At 31.9% G+C, this 17065-nt stretch overlaps 1 protein-coding gene across 1 annotated transcript; it reads left to right on the forward strand.

Annotated features, from left to right (window-relative positions):
• Window positions 1–9176: 9176 nt before the first annotated feature.
• Window positions 9177–10444, forward strand: LOC111885707 (uncharacterized). Its single transcript, XM_023881950.2, has 2 exons — window positions 9177–9759; window positions 10056–10444. The coding sequence occupies exons 1-2, from the start codon at window positions 9192–9194 to the stop codon at window positions 10154–10156; spliced, it is 669 nt and encodes a 222-aa protein (XP_023737718.2). The 5' UTR covers window positions 9177–9191; the 3' UTR covers window positions 10157–10444.
• The last annotated feature ends 6621 nt before the right edge of the window (window positions 10445–17065 follow it).

Below are 17065 nucleotides of genomic sequence, written 5' to 3' on the forward strand. Positions count from 1 at the left end.
CCCATAATTGTCATGAATCTTCATCTCTCATGACCCATGGGTTTCTAACTCCCATGGACTATCCATGGAGCTCCAAATGGTTACATCCATAACCCATAAACCATGGATCATTAATCCACCATAAAAGAATTGATGATTGTCATAATCAACCCTTATATATTTAATTAGTCTCACTTTGATCACCAAATTAATACTAGATTAATACTTGATCAATACTAATTAAATAATACTATTATTAATATATTAGAACTTATAACATATTAATAATCATAAGTGTCTTATTCTCTCATTTAGTCTATCCAAGTATTGCAATGTCATGCAACCCAAATGGACCATGCCGGGTCGGGTCAAGTACATACCAAATAAAGTTATGGACTTAGACACTATATCCAACAGTCTCCCACTTGGATAAGTCTAATAACTATATTTACAAATATGACTTCAAAATCCGACTAGCAATCGTAGCTCTTTCAAAGTATCTCGGAACTGAGTCAATGATGATACGTCATTTAAGATAAGTGATCATATAATCCTCTGTTCTCATGATATCAGCTGGAAAAACACATGGAACATGGTCTTGCTTATTGTCCAACATTTGTTTCTCGATCTCTGATTTGTTTCGACATAGAACTAAATTGAACACATCAATTAGGTTCTGACCGGGCCCGGTACATAGGTCAAAACCAAATCATCGAGGGGCCCAGATATCACTTCTATTTCTAGAAGGAACAGATAAACTTCGACTGATATGCTTGTACTAACTACTTGCTGAATTACTCAAAAAGGAACGTTTTATAACATCGAGTTACCAATGCGTTTTCGTACAATCAATGAATAACCAACTCATAGTCAACAACTCATATCTCTAGGTTTGAAGATTTATATGATATTACCGTCTCACGATCACTCGAGATAAATTCCATGAAGTGATGCAAGTGAGCGTAGGTTGAATCCAATACCCAGCCCTTATGAGTACTCATGAATGTTGTAGCAACCATTTCATTGTCTAAAGCACTTTAGACAAATCATACAAGCCAAATTCATGACAGTCTTAAATCAATAATTACTTCCAAAGTTTGTCTGACTGTGGATGGTTTGAATAATAACTTAATTATTCTGGAAGTAAAAACATGCAAAATTGAAACATAGTAAACAATCAACACAAGATAGTAACACCTTACTCATAAATAAATAACAACTTTTATTTATCATCAAATGTCAATTACATTTTACAAGTTTCAGGAATCTAATTATTGAAACTAATATCATCCTTCAGCCCAATGCGCCTCGCATGCTGTAAATGCTTAACCCTGCTCAGTCCCTTCGTGAGGGGATCTCCCGGGTTCTAATATGATGATACCCTCTTTGCCACGAGGAGTCCTTCTTCTATTCTATGTCTAATGAAATGGTATTTTCCTTTTCCATCTAAATGCGCTAGACATTTGGAAAATTTTAGAATGGTCAAATATTATAGCATTTGCAATCGATCCTATACCCGAAGCGTATGGGACACAATGCATAATGTCTTACATAAAGATTTGATACTTTATCAATCTTCTACCATAATATTTTATGTGCTACGTTCTTATAATTCGAATTATGAAGAGGAATGCCGTAATCATAATCGAAATTTAAGAATACACTATGTATCCTTGACTAAAAATATTAATATTCCACAACCTAAGCCTTTAGTTTTGAAATGAAGCATAATATTCTCTCCCTTAATTATAGAAAAACAACTATTCAACCCTTACAACTTTGCAAAGTATGACTCTTGTTTTCTATAATTAATATTGCTAATTTTCAATACTTGCCTTAATAATCATACAATCATAACATTTATGCTCCCACTATCACGATGATTATTATAAACATAACACTTATGCTCCCACTATCACAACATGTATTCAGAAACAACTTAATTTTCAGAAAAACAATACCTATTGAATTTCTTAAATTCATGTTTCTAATACCTAATGCTTTGATAATCCTTTATCTAAGCTTATACACCTTTCCCTTAGATAGCTCATATGTGTGTCTAAAACAGTTCAAACTAATTGCCAAATTTCACAATTCGAATCATGGAAAGGGATACCGTAACCATAATCGAATTCGAGAATCCAATTTTTTACAATCACTATCTTCTTAAAATCTCTCTTAGTGAAAGCATTTCCTCACAGTCATTTTCATGAAGGAGGGAATCTTATGACACTTAGATTTTAATGGTGTATGTGTTCCTATCCATGTGAATTTGTTAAAACCAAAGTTTATGACAAATTCAAACTCATATGGACCGAACCTTCTCAATCTTGATTTCTTGCCTTATGGTAACACGGTTGCCCACCATGTCTTCCAAGTAGTTAAGCAACTCACCTTTCCTATCAATGTACTCTCAATTGATCAAGGTCCTTGCCTTTTATGCATTCAAATGATAACTCATAGGGCTCACATGCATAATTAACTCAATTGAAACGGCACAAATACAAGGTAATGTCAACACGATAGGTTGTAAACCTCTACTCGTGTGCTAGTGATGATCGATAAGGTTTATTTTTGATTTGTTCTTGAAACCTTTCAAGACCATTAAGACTCCTACTGACTCCTTGACATATAAGATTCTCTTGTCAATAAACATTTATTGACAAACAAATATTCAAGAGTTAGTGTAGCCTTTATCAAGACAAAACATTTCATAAAATTGGTCCTAGTTGGTCTTTGTCTTATCCAAGACATCACAACTTTCCAATTTCAAATGTGCGAGAATAGGAAAGCCTTTTTCAAAATTCTACATTTGATGAATGTTATAAACCTTCTTAAGACTTGTCACTCAATATTACAATCTTAACTCTAAGACTTGTTTTGGAATGAAGTATGATTGACTTCTTGATTTAACCATTTCTTCAATTCTTGATTCCTCTTCTTATACATACACTTGTACTAAGACTTATTTAGAGGATCAATTGAAATAAGGTTCTTAATCATTAGGACATATCATAAAGTATAAAAGGTACTCTCCCTTATTCTTAGAATAGAGAAACTTTTATCTTTCTGCCTACTTGATTCTTTTATTCGTTCTGCTATTGATTTAAACCTTTTTCAATCAATTCAGAATTACACTTAATCTTATAAGTATAATCATATTTACTAATCCTTTAGTAAATCATGACGAATATCTTTGTTACCCTTGTGGTGGACTTAATCAACACACAACTTTGTGTACTCGATCTCCTAGTCATTCACTTGACACTTTGTCAACGAATTAGTCTAATTTCCAAATATGAAATTTCTCATTCATCGTGCAACCAAGTTGCATGATTCCAAGTTTCTGTCCAATTGAAACTTGGGCGATGAGAAACTCTCCCTATTTGGTAAATTCTTGACATTTCCACTATTAACATAATTAAGAATCTTATCCATTCGTTGTAGAAATATGCAAACATCAATTTTTCATAACGATTTCATTGCAAGGAAATAAATAAATAAATAAATAAGTCAAATCAAAATTTTATTTTATTCATAAAAACAGCGGAAAACATTTGTCCTTACAATGCAAAATCAACTGAAAAACTATGTAGTCAAATATTCCTAACAATTCTATCATAACTTTCTAAGCTGAAAATCTAATCTTCAAGTCCATGCGATCGAGATCCATTTCGTTGTGATTAGACTCATCTTGCTTTTCCATCAAGCTTCTTCTCTTTTCACTGATTCTGCAAAACATTCAAATGCAATCTTATCACATCATGTATTAAGAATCAACGAATAGGAACTTAATGGAGTTAGATAGTGGATTTTACCTGAAGCACAACTATACTATTTGACTCTCCCATCTTCTGGACTCTTCAGGCTCTTAGGGCAGACTTGTATCAAACGCCCTTTCTCTTGGCAGCAAACGCAAGTCGGTTCTCCTAGAACATCCTCGGAAGCATGGTTGGTTGACTTTCCCAACAAATACGCTCCATTGCTTTGCCAAATCATTTCTGATTCAGCAACAATGAGCATGTAAGTTAGGTCAATGAGGTTTTCATCATGATCCATCATATAATACTTTCTATTGAACTCATTATATGATTCAGGAAGTGATTGCAGAACCCAGTTCACAGCCAACTTATCAGGGAATGACGTACCCAACATTATCAACCTATCGATGTGTGATTTCATTCCTAGAACGTGGGCACACACGGGTTTACCATCTTCATGTTTCATTTCCAATAGGGCTTTAGTGACATTGAACCTTTCAATTCTTCGATCTTGAAATCCTAGAACGTGGGCACACACGGGTTTACCATCTTCATGTTTCATTTCCAATAGGGCTTTAGTGACATTGAACCTTTCAATTCTTCGATCTTGTGGGTTAGGGAGAATAATTGGAGGAGGTGGAGGAAGTGAAGCATGATTTCTTGTTCCTCGATCGAATCGTGGAATATCATCTTCATGTGGAATCTTGTTCCATGGGATTTGGGAAGACCATAGTTGTCGTACTTTGACATCTACAAAACGGGAGAAAATAAATTCAAGTTAGTTGATTGATTGAGTTCTTAATAAATCACCCAAATGAGATATTAAGGCTAGGACCCAACACAATACGCTACAACCTAGAAAAGGGATGCCGTAATCTAGTTGCAAAATATTTGAAGGTAAGTGAATGACGATTCACTAATTTGCACCATGAAAAACGAAAAAGAAATTTTAAGTTTTAAATCTATGAAAACTCCTAGATACTTTGAGATTCATTGAACTTTTCAATGGCATGTTTAAATCTCGATATGCCCCTCTAGTTTGTGACTGGGATGCCGAGGATCACAAAGCGGGTGTGAATAACCATGCAAACTTACATGGTGCCCCCACATGTTATAGTCACCTATTCGATGTGCCGGTTAACCACACACGCTCCACCAAACTATGACAAACATTGAGTCACCCTTTGCTACCTTTGCTTAGAACCATTTAGTGTGCTGGTAAACCACACACGCTCCACTAACGTCTTTGCAAGGGTACAAAGTGTAATTTCATGGAATTGCATCAATTCACTTTTGCCTAAAGTAACTAAGATTGGGAATTTGTAAAACATTTAGTTACTTTTGTACTTCATTATACTTATAATGGAAGGTTTCTGTCTTATCCTACCCGTTCGGCTAACGACCCTCCACTAGTCAAGAGTGCGGTGGGTAAGAGTGGATACCCATTCAATCGCCATTTTATAGGCAATTTCCTTAAACACCCCTTATAGACCAGCTTCGTGAATGAGGCCTACTAACGGTAAGACTGACATTTACTCATACATATATATAATGTTAGACTTTTAATGTTATATATATAGTATAAGGTGTATTTTACACTTTTAAAATACTAGGTGGTCAAGTTTAACAATTATACTTTTAATTCAATTAAATTGTAAACCAAAACTTTATGGATTTATTAAACCTCTTTTAATTATACACCTTAATTAATTAATAAAACCATAAGGGTGTGATATGAACTTTTCAAAACATCACTAGGGTTTTAGAATTTAACAGTCCTAAATTAAACTTTTAATCAACTTTTAAATGCCAAAACTTGAGGGCAAGTTTTTGAAACATTTCAAAACATTAGGGTTTAGAATTTAAATATACATCAAAATTAAACTTTTAATCAAAATTTAAATTCCAAAACTTGAGGGCAAGTTTTGAAACCTTTTCCAAAACATTAGGGTTTCAACTATTTAAATTTCAAAACAAAAACTTTTGAGTTCAAATTTAAACTATAAAACCTAAAGGGGAAAATTGAAACTTTTCATAACACAAGGATCAAATAACAAATAATATAAATTAAACAATTAATTTTATCATTATCTATATTTGTCCTAATTTCAATTTCTTGCAAAATAAATTACCCAATTAATACAAATAATCAACTATAATCATATAAGGAAGTTATTATCTAATCAATTGGTAATTATCTTTTGTTTAATCAAGGATATACTCATAAATATGTATAAAATCGGATTTTAATGACCTAAAACAGATAAGGCAAGTATCCATGAGTAAAACAGCAAGAAATCCCGAAATCCCCTCTTTCTGACGCTCGAACTCGCCGAGTACCCCTATGGACTCGCCGAGTAGGGGCCTACTCGCCGAGTCCACAATGGGACTCGCCGAGTTCATCAGGCAGACTCACCAAAATCGAATTTTTCAAGCATGAACAAGTTAACAAGGCATCAATACAATAGAAACCAATCAAGACTCTGATACCACTGATGGGTTTTAGCTATAAGAACATCGTATGTGCTCATACAAACCCTAATGCTTGGATCTAGGTTTCTCTATTGTACATGCAATTCATCCATGACTTTAAACCCTAGATCTAGCATATGATAATCAATATTAACATAAGAATGGGTTTAAGATATTACCTTGATTGTTATGTAGCAATAACAATCTCAAATCCTCCTTGTAATAACTTTAGAAAGCTTAGAGTCACAAATGTCACTCCTCTAATGGCTCACAAACACTAAGAGCAAGAGGATGAAGAAGAGAAGAGAATGAGGCTGCCCAAAACGTGTGGAAACCCTAATCAACAAGTTCACTACGTTTTTGAGCCATAAGGGGCCTTTAAATAGAGAGGCTATTAGGGTTATCTAACAAGGAAACCCTAATTTGGATGCTTAAGCCCTAAGCAACCCATGGACTCCTTCCTTAAAGGCCTAGGACGATTTCTAATGGGTTTCCCCATAGAATTCGTCTACCCCTTTAATATAGAGTCCTTTAGCTCAATATTCAACTATCATACAATTGACAGTTCTAGTCCCTTAAGTTTAATTAATGTCTTTTAGTCACAAACTTAATTCTTATTAATTCTTGACTAATATTAATTAAACAATATGATTTCTTCTTTAATATATTATTCTCATAATATATTAATAAATCATATTTAATCCTTTCTCTCCATTATTCATCCTATCAAGTTGCTTTGCTGAAGGCAACCCAAAAGGACCATGCACCATCGGGTCAAGTACATACCAAAATAGTTATGGACTTAGACACTAATCCAACATCATGTACTTAGCTTCTAACCCAGTTCAATACCAAAGAACCAAACATGTGGAAATAGATTTGCATTTTATTAGGAAACATGTTACTATTGGTCAAGTTCGTGTGTTGCACGTTCCTTCAGCTCATCAGTTTGCATATATATTTACTAAAGGATTACCTACACAATTATTTTTGAATGTTCGGGACAGATTAAGCATTCGAGAACCTACCACTCAAACTGAGGGGGAATGTTAATTGTATTGTTCATTTATATTTATTATGTAGGTTTTATATACATGTATAGTTTAGGGTCCTTTATGCAATTATGTTATCCTCTGTATTATTTATATTGGTGATTGATAATGCAAAACCTAAGGGGTGTTTCCATAAAACCAACATGAACAACACGCCTCCCCCTCCCCTTCCATCACACCCTGACATATTGAACAATTTAACTCAACTCTAAGAAGTTTGGGGAGTTCAGTAAGGTGATGAAGACTTAGAACTTCTCCAACCACTGTTCTGTAGTTCCACCCTACCATTGCAGGTATGTGTTTTAATACAATGAAATTCACAACAAGGCAAATGATCGTGGAATCTGAGGATGGAGACAATCAACATCGACATATGATCTTGTGTCTTGATGATCACTCCATACATTAGGAAACGGAGTTGTGTGAGCATGATGAGTATGACCACCCGTCTTCTTCGGGACTTCCTCCCTCCTGCCCATCTTCCTTCCATTTAGCTTGTCATATTTCGAAATATTCACCTAATGCAGTGCCCATGTGTTAGCCCTTGCAACAATTTCTCGAGAGCAAGTATGTCCCTTACACCACTAAACTTGACGAAGCAACAAAAAGATCCAGTGTCCTTTCTTCAGGTTATATATATGTCTTCTATTCTCCCATAAGTTTTGAAGATGTCTCTGATAGTGTATCAACTCGTGCCCTTGGGGATGTTTGAAAAGTGAAAGAAAGTTAATGCCTTGTTGGGGTTTAGATCAGATTTTCTTCGCCGGACTTTCGTCCATCCCCTGTTGTTCTCCTTTCTCCTTTCAATCGTTGGGTTTCATAGAGAATCCATTTTAGATATAAGTTTTTTCTAATTTATGACAACATATGAAGTACATTAATAATTAGTATAAGTTCTTAAAAAAATCAAAATTATTTCGTTATTAACGAGTGAAAATGCCAAGTATCATCTCATTTCCAAGAAGTAGTTGTACTTTTGCCCATAATTCTCGAATATTGACCCACAAATAATGGACTCCGTGGACCCAAATGTGGTCAAATATGAAGGCTGATATTTTGATGACATTTTATTACTCTTTTAAAGGGTTAAATACACATCTTCATCATGTTTTATTTTTTTTATCAATTTTTATATCAAAATGCACTTTTTGCAACAATATTAACAAAACAAGTTACGAGTTGTAAGTAGTTCATCGTTTTAATTGTTTATCTTTTAAGCAACTTTAATGACACGTTTTAGTTTTGATTAAAATTTTTATTTTGTTCATTAACAGGAGTTAATGAGAACTTATACTACAAATTTGTATGTTTTTATCGACTTGTGTAAACATGTTTAAATTTGTTATACTTTATACAATAAAATGAAAATTTTACAAAATTATTTATGCATAAAATTGTATTATTATATATTTTGATAAAATACTCATTTTCTTGTATATTTAAAATAAAGACATATAGACTAAGTGCATAAATAAATCATTATTCATATTAACAGGAAGATCAAATAAGAAAAAACACACACACAACTTATTATAAATTAATAACTAATAAAATTACTATATAAATTCAGTGTCTATAAAACCTCTCCAATAATTAAAACATTTAGAATTCAGTTGTGTTTTTAATAAAAAAAAATATCTATAATACATCGTGTTTTTTGTGCATTCAAAGTTGATATAACTTTTTCGTATGGATGGAAATTATTAGATATTTCAAATTGTTATCTATTTAGTGTATGAGTTGTTTGATTAATAGATACAAAATAAATATAATGAATTTTCTTGGTTATTAGCCGATAATAAATTATACTATATTTTTTGAACTTGCCATGGTGGTAATATATCACTTAAAATAATGCATTTTCATATAATATTTTTATTTTATATTATAAAAAATACTTTTCAATATGGGATTAAAAAATAAAATAATGACGTGGTTGCGTGGACCCCACAACTTCCTCTCATGTTATAACTCGGTCTTCTTGTCAAGCCAACAAATTGCGATTCCAGAACCGGACAAAAAAAGCCGACGGGTCCCCGCCCTCACGGGTCAGGGAGACCGATCCATGCCGCCGCCTCACTCCGCCGCTACCCAAACACGTCCACCGCCACCGGCAGCTTCCCCTCTGTACAAACACAACTCGTGGTCGCCGGACATACTCCGAGATGAAGAATGGCTCAAGCGGAAGGACAACCACCACCTCCGCCGTCGTCTCAGGAACAAAAGCGTCACCGATGAGGATATCGATGAGCTCAAAGCTTGTATCGAGTTAGGGTTCGGATTTGATGAATTGAATGATCGACTTTCAAGTACTTTACCAGCTTTAGGTTTGTATTACGCCGTCAACAAGCAATATCACGATACGATCTCGAAGTCATCGTCCATGTCGTCATCGTCGTCTTCTTCTTCTTCTTCCGTCTCTTCATTTTCACCTACCGTCTCCGAATCTGATTTATCTCTTCCGTTTGATAATCCTCACGCCATATTCGGCCAAGGTATTCCTCTTCTCTAACTTAATTTCAATTGGATGTCGTTTGCTCGATTTCTAGACTGATTTTGCTTGAATTTCGATTTCAAACTGTTCAACCACATTTCTTTCTCCTTGATTTGCTATAATTTCAATCCCAGTCATAAATCCAAAGCTATTTCAACCAATTCTTCCCCAATTTTGACATGATAACATGATATTCAACCGTTAACTTCTTTAGCTGGCGATTATTTTGGGGGTTTTGCCTTTTTTTTGTTAATTGAGTTCAAAATTCTAATTCTTGATCGTTATTTATTCCTGAAGTTGATAATCCAGAGACAATGAAGACAAGATTGAGACAATGGGCACAAGTTGTAGCTTGTTCTTTGCGTCAATCATCATCACCATTATCATCATCATCATGAAGCTTAAACCATGAAGAACAATCTGCTTACTTTAAGGGCAAGGTAAGCCATCTATGGCTAAGATTATAAGCAAGTCTTGATCTCTAATTACACCCTGTACATACCAACACATTGTTGATTGCCTATGAGAAGGGAAAACATTTTTACTTTGAATGTTTGTAAATTGACCTTTTGTATGCTATTCCATGTCTCTTTTTATCACTTTTAATCGTATGTAATTTCTCATGTTCACATGTTATGTGTTTTCATAACTCAATTTTAATGTAAAAGTCTTTAAGTTATGTTTGATTTCTATGTTTTATTCCTTTACTTTTATCTTGTTATATGTTACTTTAAAATGTAGGCATTATGCAATGTATGTGTTATCTTTACTACTTTTATCTTGTTATATGTTACTTTAAAATGTAGGCATTATGCAATGTATGTGTTATCTTTACTATGGTGCTTATTGATTTTCTGAAGCAAGAATTTATGAAGTCTGCGGACCATCTCTGCAACCCTCTGCAGTAGAAGAGGTGGACCAAACGGCTGCAGACTGTAACAAGAAGCGTGATTGTTTTTTTAACATCTGCATACTGCTGCAGATATTAAAATTTTAAAATAAATTAATTTTATAAACCGAAAATAGTTTTTAATACGTAAAATTTAATAATGTATAACATTTCGTAAAATTTAATGATAATTCAGTAAAAAATAATGATATTTCAACAAAATATAAAGATATTTTAGTAAAAATAATAATATTTCATCAAGAAATTATCATTATTGAATATAAAAGAACGAAAAAAATAAATTCAACAAGAATAAACAAAAAAAAAAACGAAAAAAATATGAACTAAAATTTTAACAAAATATAATCAAAATTTCAGCAATAAAAAAAGAAGAAGAAGAGGTTGGAAGAGGTCGTACACGTGCTGCGCCAAACAGAGTACGTGCACAGCTGCGAAATGAAAAGTGTTGTGCATGTGTTGCGTCACGCAGTAATAAGATGTTTGAAGATGTTTTTTTTTTTCAAAAAACAAACAACACCTATGAGTCTATGCTACAAGTTTTCAAAAACCTTGATCATGGTTTTGCTAATCTAAAATTTATAAAAGAAATAGACAAAGTGTTAGTTTTGTCCCTTTTTGATTCAAGACTTTAATAGGTAATAATTCATGAATCGAAATTATTTTGTTGCTAAATTTAAACTAAGATATAAGAATTAATAACACAAATACACAATTGTCATATAATGTCGTGTGGGTAAGTGGATGTTAGATGTAAGGTGCATACGATATACATGAATAAACAGGGTCTCGTTAAAAGACCAAAATCAGTTTAAGTTAAAATGGGCTATTTGAACACTTTTATCGCTCTTTTATTTTTGTAATTAAGAGATGTAACTTTATTAAAAATATAAGTTAACGTAAAAGCTTTTTTTATGACTAAATTTTATAAAAGCTAGTGATCCAACTAAAATACCCAAATACGAAAAAGGAAAGGAAGTCGTTCTACACTCGGGAATAAAATCCAATTGACCAACTTTTATCGAGTTAACTCATACTCTATACAAATACGATTTTTTGAAATTAATTCTAAACTTAGAAGCCATATAAAAAGCATTGTAACGTACAATATTTATAATATTATCCTGAGATAACTCACCCAAGACATCATTTGCATAAATCAAATGCGAGATACTAATCTCATCCTTCACGATCGTGAGACTTCTATAGAAATAAGTTGCAATTGTATCTTCAACATTAAAATGTAATCTCCTATGGCTAATATAAACAAACAATGATATCGTATTTTAGAACCTCCTAGTACCTTTTCAAGAAGGAAAGCAAGAAACCATAAATCTACATTGATTCGAAGTCGGATTACGTCTTGAACTGATTTTGGGCGTGTTTAGGACTGCTTCTCAAACTCCTTATTGACTTTTTGGAAAAGCCAGGAATTATTGGTTGAATAAAGTCATTTTTTTCACTGAATTTATTGACTTTTTGAAAAACTAATAAGTCAATAAATCATTTTAAAAAAACATTGTCAAACACATTCTTCTATTAAGAATTTGAATTCCCTTGAAACGGTTGAATTTCTCCTTTTAAAAAAGAGAAATTAAATATCCTCTTACATTTTATTTCTATTTATCTTTCTACCATATCAAATGTTGACATGTGTCATATTGAATGAAATTGATAATATTTTAGTCCATTTGTCACCATTTAATGTGGGTAGAAGGATAGTAGGAATAAAATATAGGAGGATATTTAGAAGGTGTTTGAGATTGCTTTTTAATTGACTTTTTGGCTTTTGGTTTTTTCAAAAAGTTAAAAAATTCAAAAAGATGTTTGGCAATAAAAAAGTCCTTTTGAAAATAACTTTTTGCCAAGAACAAAATTATGAGTTTTCAAAAGTTTGGAAATCCTATCTTTTTGGAAATCCTATCTTTTTGTGACTTTTAGCCATTTAAAGGGTAAATTAGATTCAAAAGTAAAAAAAAAAAGCTTTTTAAAACTAATTTTTGGCTTTTGCTACTTCAAAAGTTAAAACAAAAAATGACTTTTAAAAAAAAGACTTTTGAACACTTAAAAGTAATCCAAAACACCCCTTAATTTCTTTTTAAAAAATTATTAAAAAATGCATGTTTAACTTGATTAGGATCTCACACTCGTTCCCCATCCACATTACACCTCATAGAGCCATTTGATGACATGTCATATTAAGAATCCCATAATAATATTAAAGTTTGTGTCTCCTTCAGACCTTCAATCTCCCACTTAATCTTAGCCTTTTGCACCAAATCAAGTTCTTCCAATTGCTTTAGATAGTTGAGCCGATAAGTAACACCAAGTATTTCGAGATCAATAATTTTTTCGGAGAAATTAAATATCCTTCTACTTTTTGTTTCTACATATCTTTCTACCAAATGAAATGGTGACATGTGTAACATTTAATGCTCATTTAATGAGATCTAATAATATTTTAAGATACTAATATGACACGTGTTATCATTTAAATGGATAAACTTATAGATATCACCCAACTTTGAATGGAAATCCCATTTCGTCTCTTAATTTTTACACTATTTTTGAGCTTTTGTTTATTCTCAATCTTATTTTCCGAGCCTCCTTCCACTTCCACGGGATCTGCCCATGGATTCCTCACCACCTCATCAAAATTCAAAACCATCTAAAGTCATTTACGAGTTAAACAATTTAAAAGGAAACATTTGGAAATAAATCAAGTAAAGAATCTATCAAGTCTATTCATCTTGATTCCATGTTTTATTAATCATCGTAGGAGACCGATTCCCCAAAGGAATATCAAATATTCAAAATGTTATTAGTCAGAACCCATTTCATAAGTTATAGACCATCTTGAATGATTTGTGAGAAGAGAATACGTAATATTGAAATGTCATGTTGCTAAATAAGAAAAAAAAATTGCATTTAAATAGAAACTTCCTAAAATTATTCTAGACGTAAATAGTGGATACTAAATCAAAATAAGTACAATAATTTTCATTTCGAGTTTGCTGAGGCAGTTTCTTTTTCAACAATGTTATATCAGAAAATCACTTGTATGTCCCAAGGACAGCCGATTTGGACGTATAAGATTTTTGAATTCATCTTCATAGAAAGAAGTATGTTTGACTACGTAATTATTGTTCTTAAATTACGTTTCCTTCACTTTAAAAATAGACATATATGAGCATCGTTAATTATTTTTTTTAGCTAATTTGGAAAGAAGTCACGTTAACAATAATATAATCATAATGAGTAAACTATTTATGATGATAAGATTAGTATTTATGAATAATCATCTAAGTATATATATATATATATATATATATATATATATATATATATATATATATATATATATATATATATATATATATATATATATATATATATAAGTTTTTTATTTAGAAAAACGACTTTTCAAAGAAGAAATTAATCTAGAAGGACGAACCATACGATTAGACAACTTTCACGAGTCAATATATGAAGTATGCGGGAAACTTGGAAAGCTTGAACATTCTTTTTATAAAAGTATATTTTAATTACTTCGTCAATAGCCAAATAATAATATATCAAAAAAAAAAAAAAAAAACCATCGTACTTTTTAGTTCTTATACCTTAAAAAAATGTAATTACTTTTCTATAGGTTTCTAAGATAAATTATATAATTGCATATTAGGGATTTTAATAGACGACGATGAATATTGAAAAACCATCTTACTTCTACTTTTCTAAAAGATGTATTCGGATATAGGAGGGAGTGATTTTATAGGAATTTTGAAAGGAGTTTGAAATAATAAAAATTCGGCTTGGATTCTTAAAGGATGTAATCCGTACCTCATTGCGTTGATTCACAATGCGAGTGACTAGCTCCATGTTATGGATTTTTATCCCAATTCTTGATTGGGTTAGTGGCAAAGAGAAAAAAATTTCAAGATAAGAGGACATAAATTAAGCTTGGAAAACTAATAAAACCCTTTGAACAACTACTAGGAGTAGTGAAATATATTTTAATTTTTGATATGGTCTAAGTTTAATATATCTAACTGTCTAATTTTATTACGCTGGTGACTTAGATGACTTAAGATCATAGGTCGTTCTTCGGGATCAAGAATTTTTTTTTTTTTACCGTTCTTAACTTTTATATATCATTATAATTTACCGTTCTTAACTTTTATATATCATTTTTTGATGTTCAACATAAGTTGACACTTCAATATAAATCTTTCATGTTCTGAAGATGTATTTTGTCAACTTCCCTAAAATTATCATCAAGTGGATGCAATTGAGGGTCATGAACGACTTTGAAAAAGGAATTGATGATCTCCCCCTCATGATTTAACCTATAATTATAATTTTGTTTACCAATCATATTAAATTTATTAATTACAAATTACAAAAATATAAAATGTGTAATAAGAATTAAAAATGACCTTTTATTGAATGGAGACTACCACGACAATATGACGCTTGAATTTAATAATAGGGATCGGAGGTATTGGCGTAGGATTTTGTCTTGTACTAGCAAAATGATGGTGCAATTTTAATAATGATGATGGTAAGGGTAAATTCTTAATAGTATATAGGTGTGTCGGTGTTGATATAAAATCGTGGTAATCAAATGACTTTTGGCCTAATGGTATCAAAGTGTTACAAAGTGTCACTTCCCAAAGGGGTGGACGATTCAAGTTTCATTGTGGACAAATGAGTAGTTTAAAAGTAAGATTTACCAGGCGTGTGTGTTAACCGTTAAAAAAATATAAAATAGTTGCAAAAAGTTTAGCAAATCTCTTGAAACATGTTATTTCTTCAATGATGTCCATGATTCAAACAAGGTTTATACAAGAGAATCAAATACGGGTGATCGTCTTAGTGTCCAAGGAGTACAGATTTGTCGAAAAAGATAAAGAATAAAACGATATCCTTTAAATTTTAATTTTAGAGTGGTTATGATTTCCTGAGTTTGAACTATCTTGATTCTGTGTGGGAAACAATGAGATTTTTGGAAAAAGGAAGGCAAATTAATAAGATGTATGTTGCATTCATCTCATTCGTCAAATTTAGTAAATGGGTCACCGCTAAAACAATAATTCAAGACTTCGAAAGGTCTTCGACAATACGATCTTTTATTGTGTTTTCTTTTTATCCTAGTTGTGGAATACTTGGATTTAGTTATGTAGGATGCTCAAAATAACGGTGTCTTTAGAGGTTTCGAGTAAGTGATGAAGGTGGGTTAAAATTTTCTCATCCATTCTTTTGGATGACGATATCTTTTTGGGGAGTAGCGAATAATAACGTATTTGGTATCATTAGATTAGTTAGGTGTTTTTATTTGGCATCATGCATGTATGAAGACTGATCTTCATAGAATTAATATGTATATTGTGGGTGTCCAATTGAGAAAGTGGGGAGAATGGTTGAGTTTGTAGATCGTCGGTTGGTTAAATTGTCATTCATGTAGCTTGAATTACCTCTTGGTTGTAAAATAGTGAAAAATATAGATATGATGGTTGAAACATGTTATCAAGTTCGACATTTTAAAGCATTATATTTTGGTGATTGTACAACTTTAATTAAATTGGTTATGAGTACTATAGGGATATACCTATTTTCAATGTTTAAAGCCCCAATTGGTGTTATCAATGAGTTAGAGCAAATGCAATAAACTTTCTTTTGGGAGGGGAGGCAGGAGATCAAAAAAATCCCATGGGTTGCCAAGAATAAAGTTATTGATCAAAAGGATAAATGTGGGTTGGATATTGATAGTCTAATGTCTACATATTTTTCTCTAAATAAATAGGAGATGTTTTAACAAACTATATATGTTGTGGGTAAAAGTTGTAAAAGTGTTCATGGTTTAAATGGTTTGTTTCGTTGCACTATCTCTTCTTATCGATTTTCTAGTTCGTAGGTACAAGGGATGAAAGTGATTAATAATCAACAAATTTGAATCTTAAACAGAAGGGTGCGAGTGAGAAACTTTCATTTTTTGTGGGGCATATTACCCTTTTCCTCACCTAAACCTAACGAATGGGTGAGAAGCTTCCATCACTATTTGTTTTGTTTTTTTTATAAATAAAATTAATTCATTTTTATAATTTATAATTTTTAAATTAATAATAAACAAAATTTAATTAAAAAGAAAATGCATTTCATTAATTAAAATAAAATTTACAATAAACCTAAGATTAAAAAAAATAGAATATTAAAAAAAACACAACAAAAAAACTCAAACAAACTAACAACAACCTATGGAAAATATTTTTTCATAATTTTTTCACTTTTCTTCATCACGAACTCGAGAGCCGGTCCCGAGAGATGGTCGGTGTTTTCCATCAAGAACTTCATATCCTCCATTTCTTATCTCTCCGCGTGTTCTTTCTTCCTTGCTTCTTCT

Source organism: Lactuca sativa, chromosome 3 (assembly GCF_002870075.4).
Source record: "Lactuca sativa cultivar Salinas chromosome 3, Lsat_Salinas_v11, whole genome shotgun sequence".
NCBI lineage: Eukaryota > Viridiplantae > Streptophyta > Magnoliopsida > Asterales > Asteraceae > Lactuca > Lactuca sativa.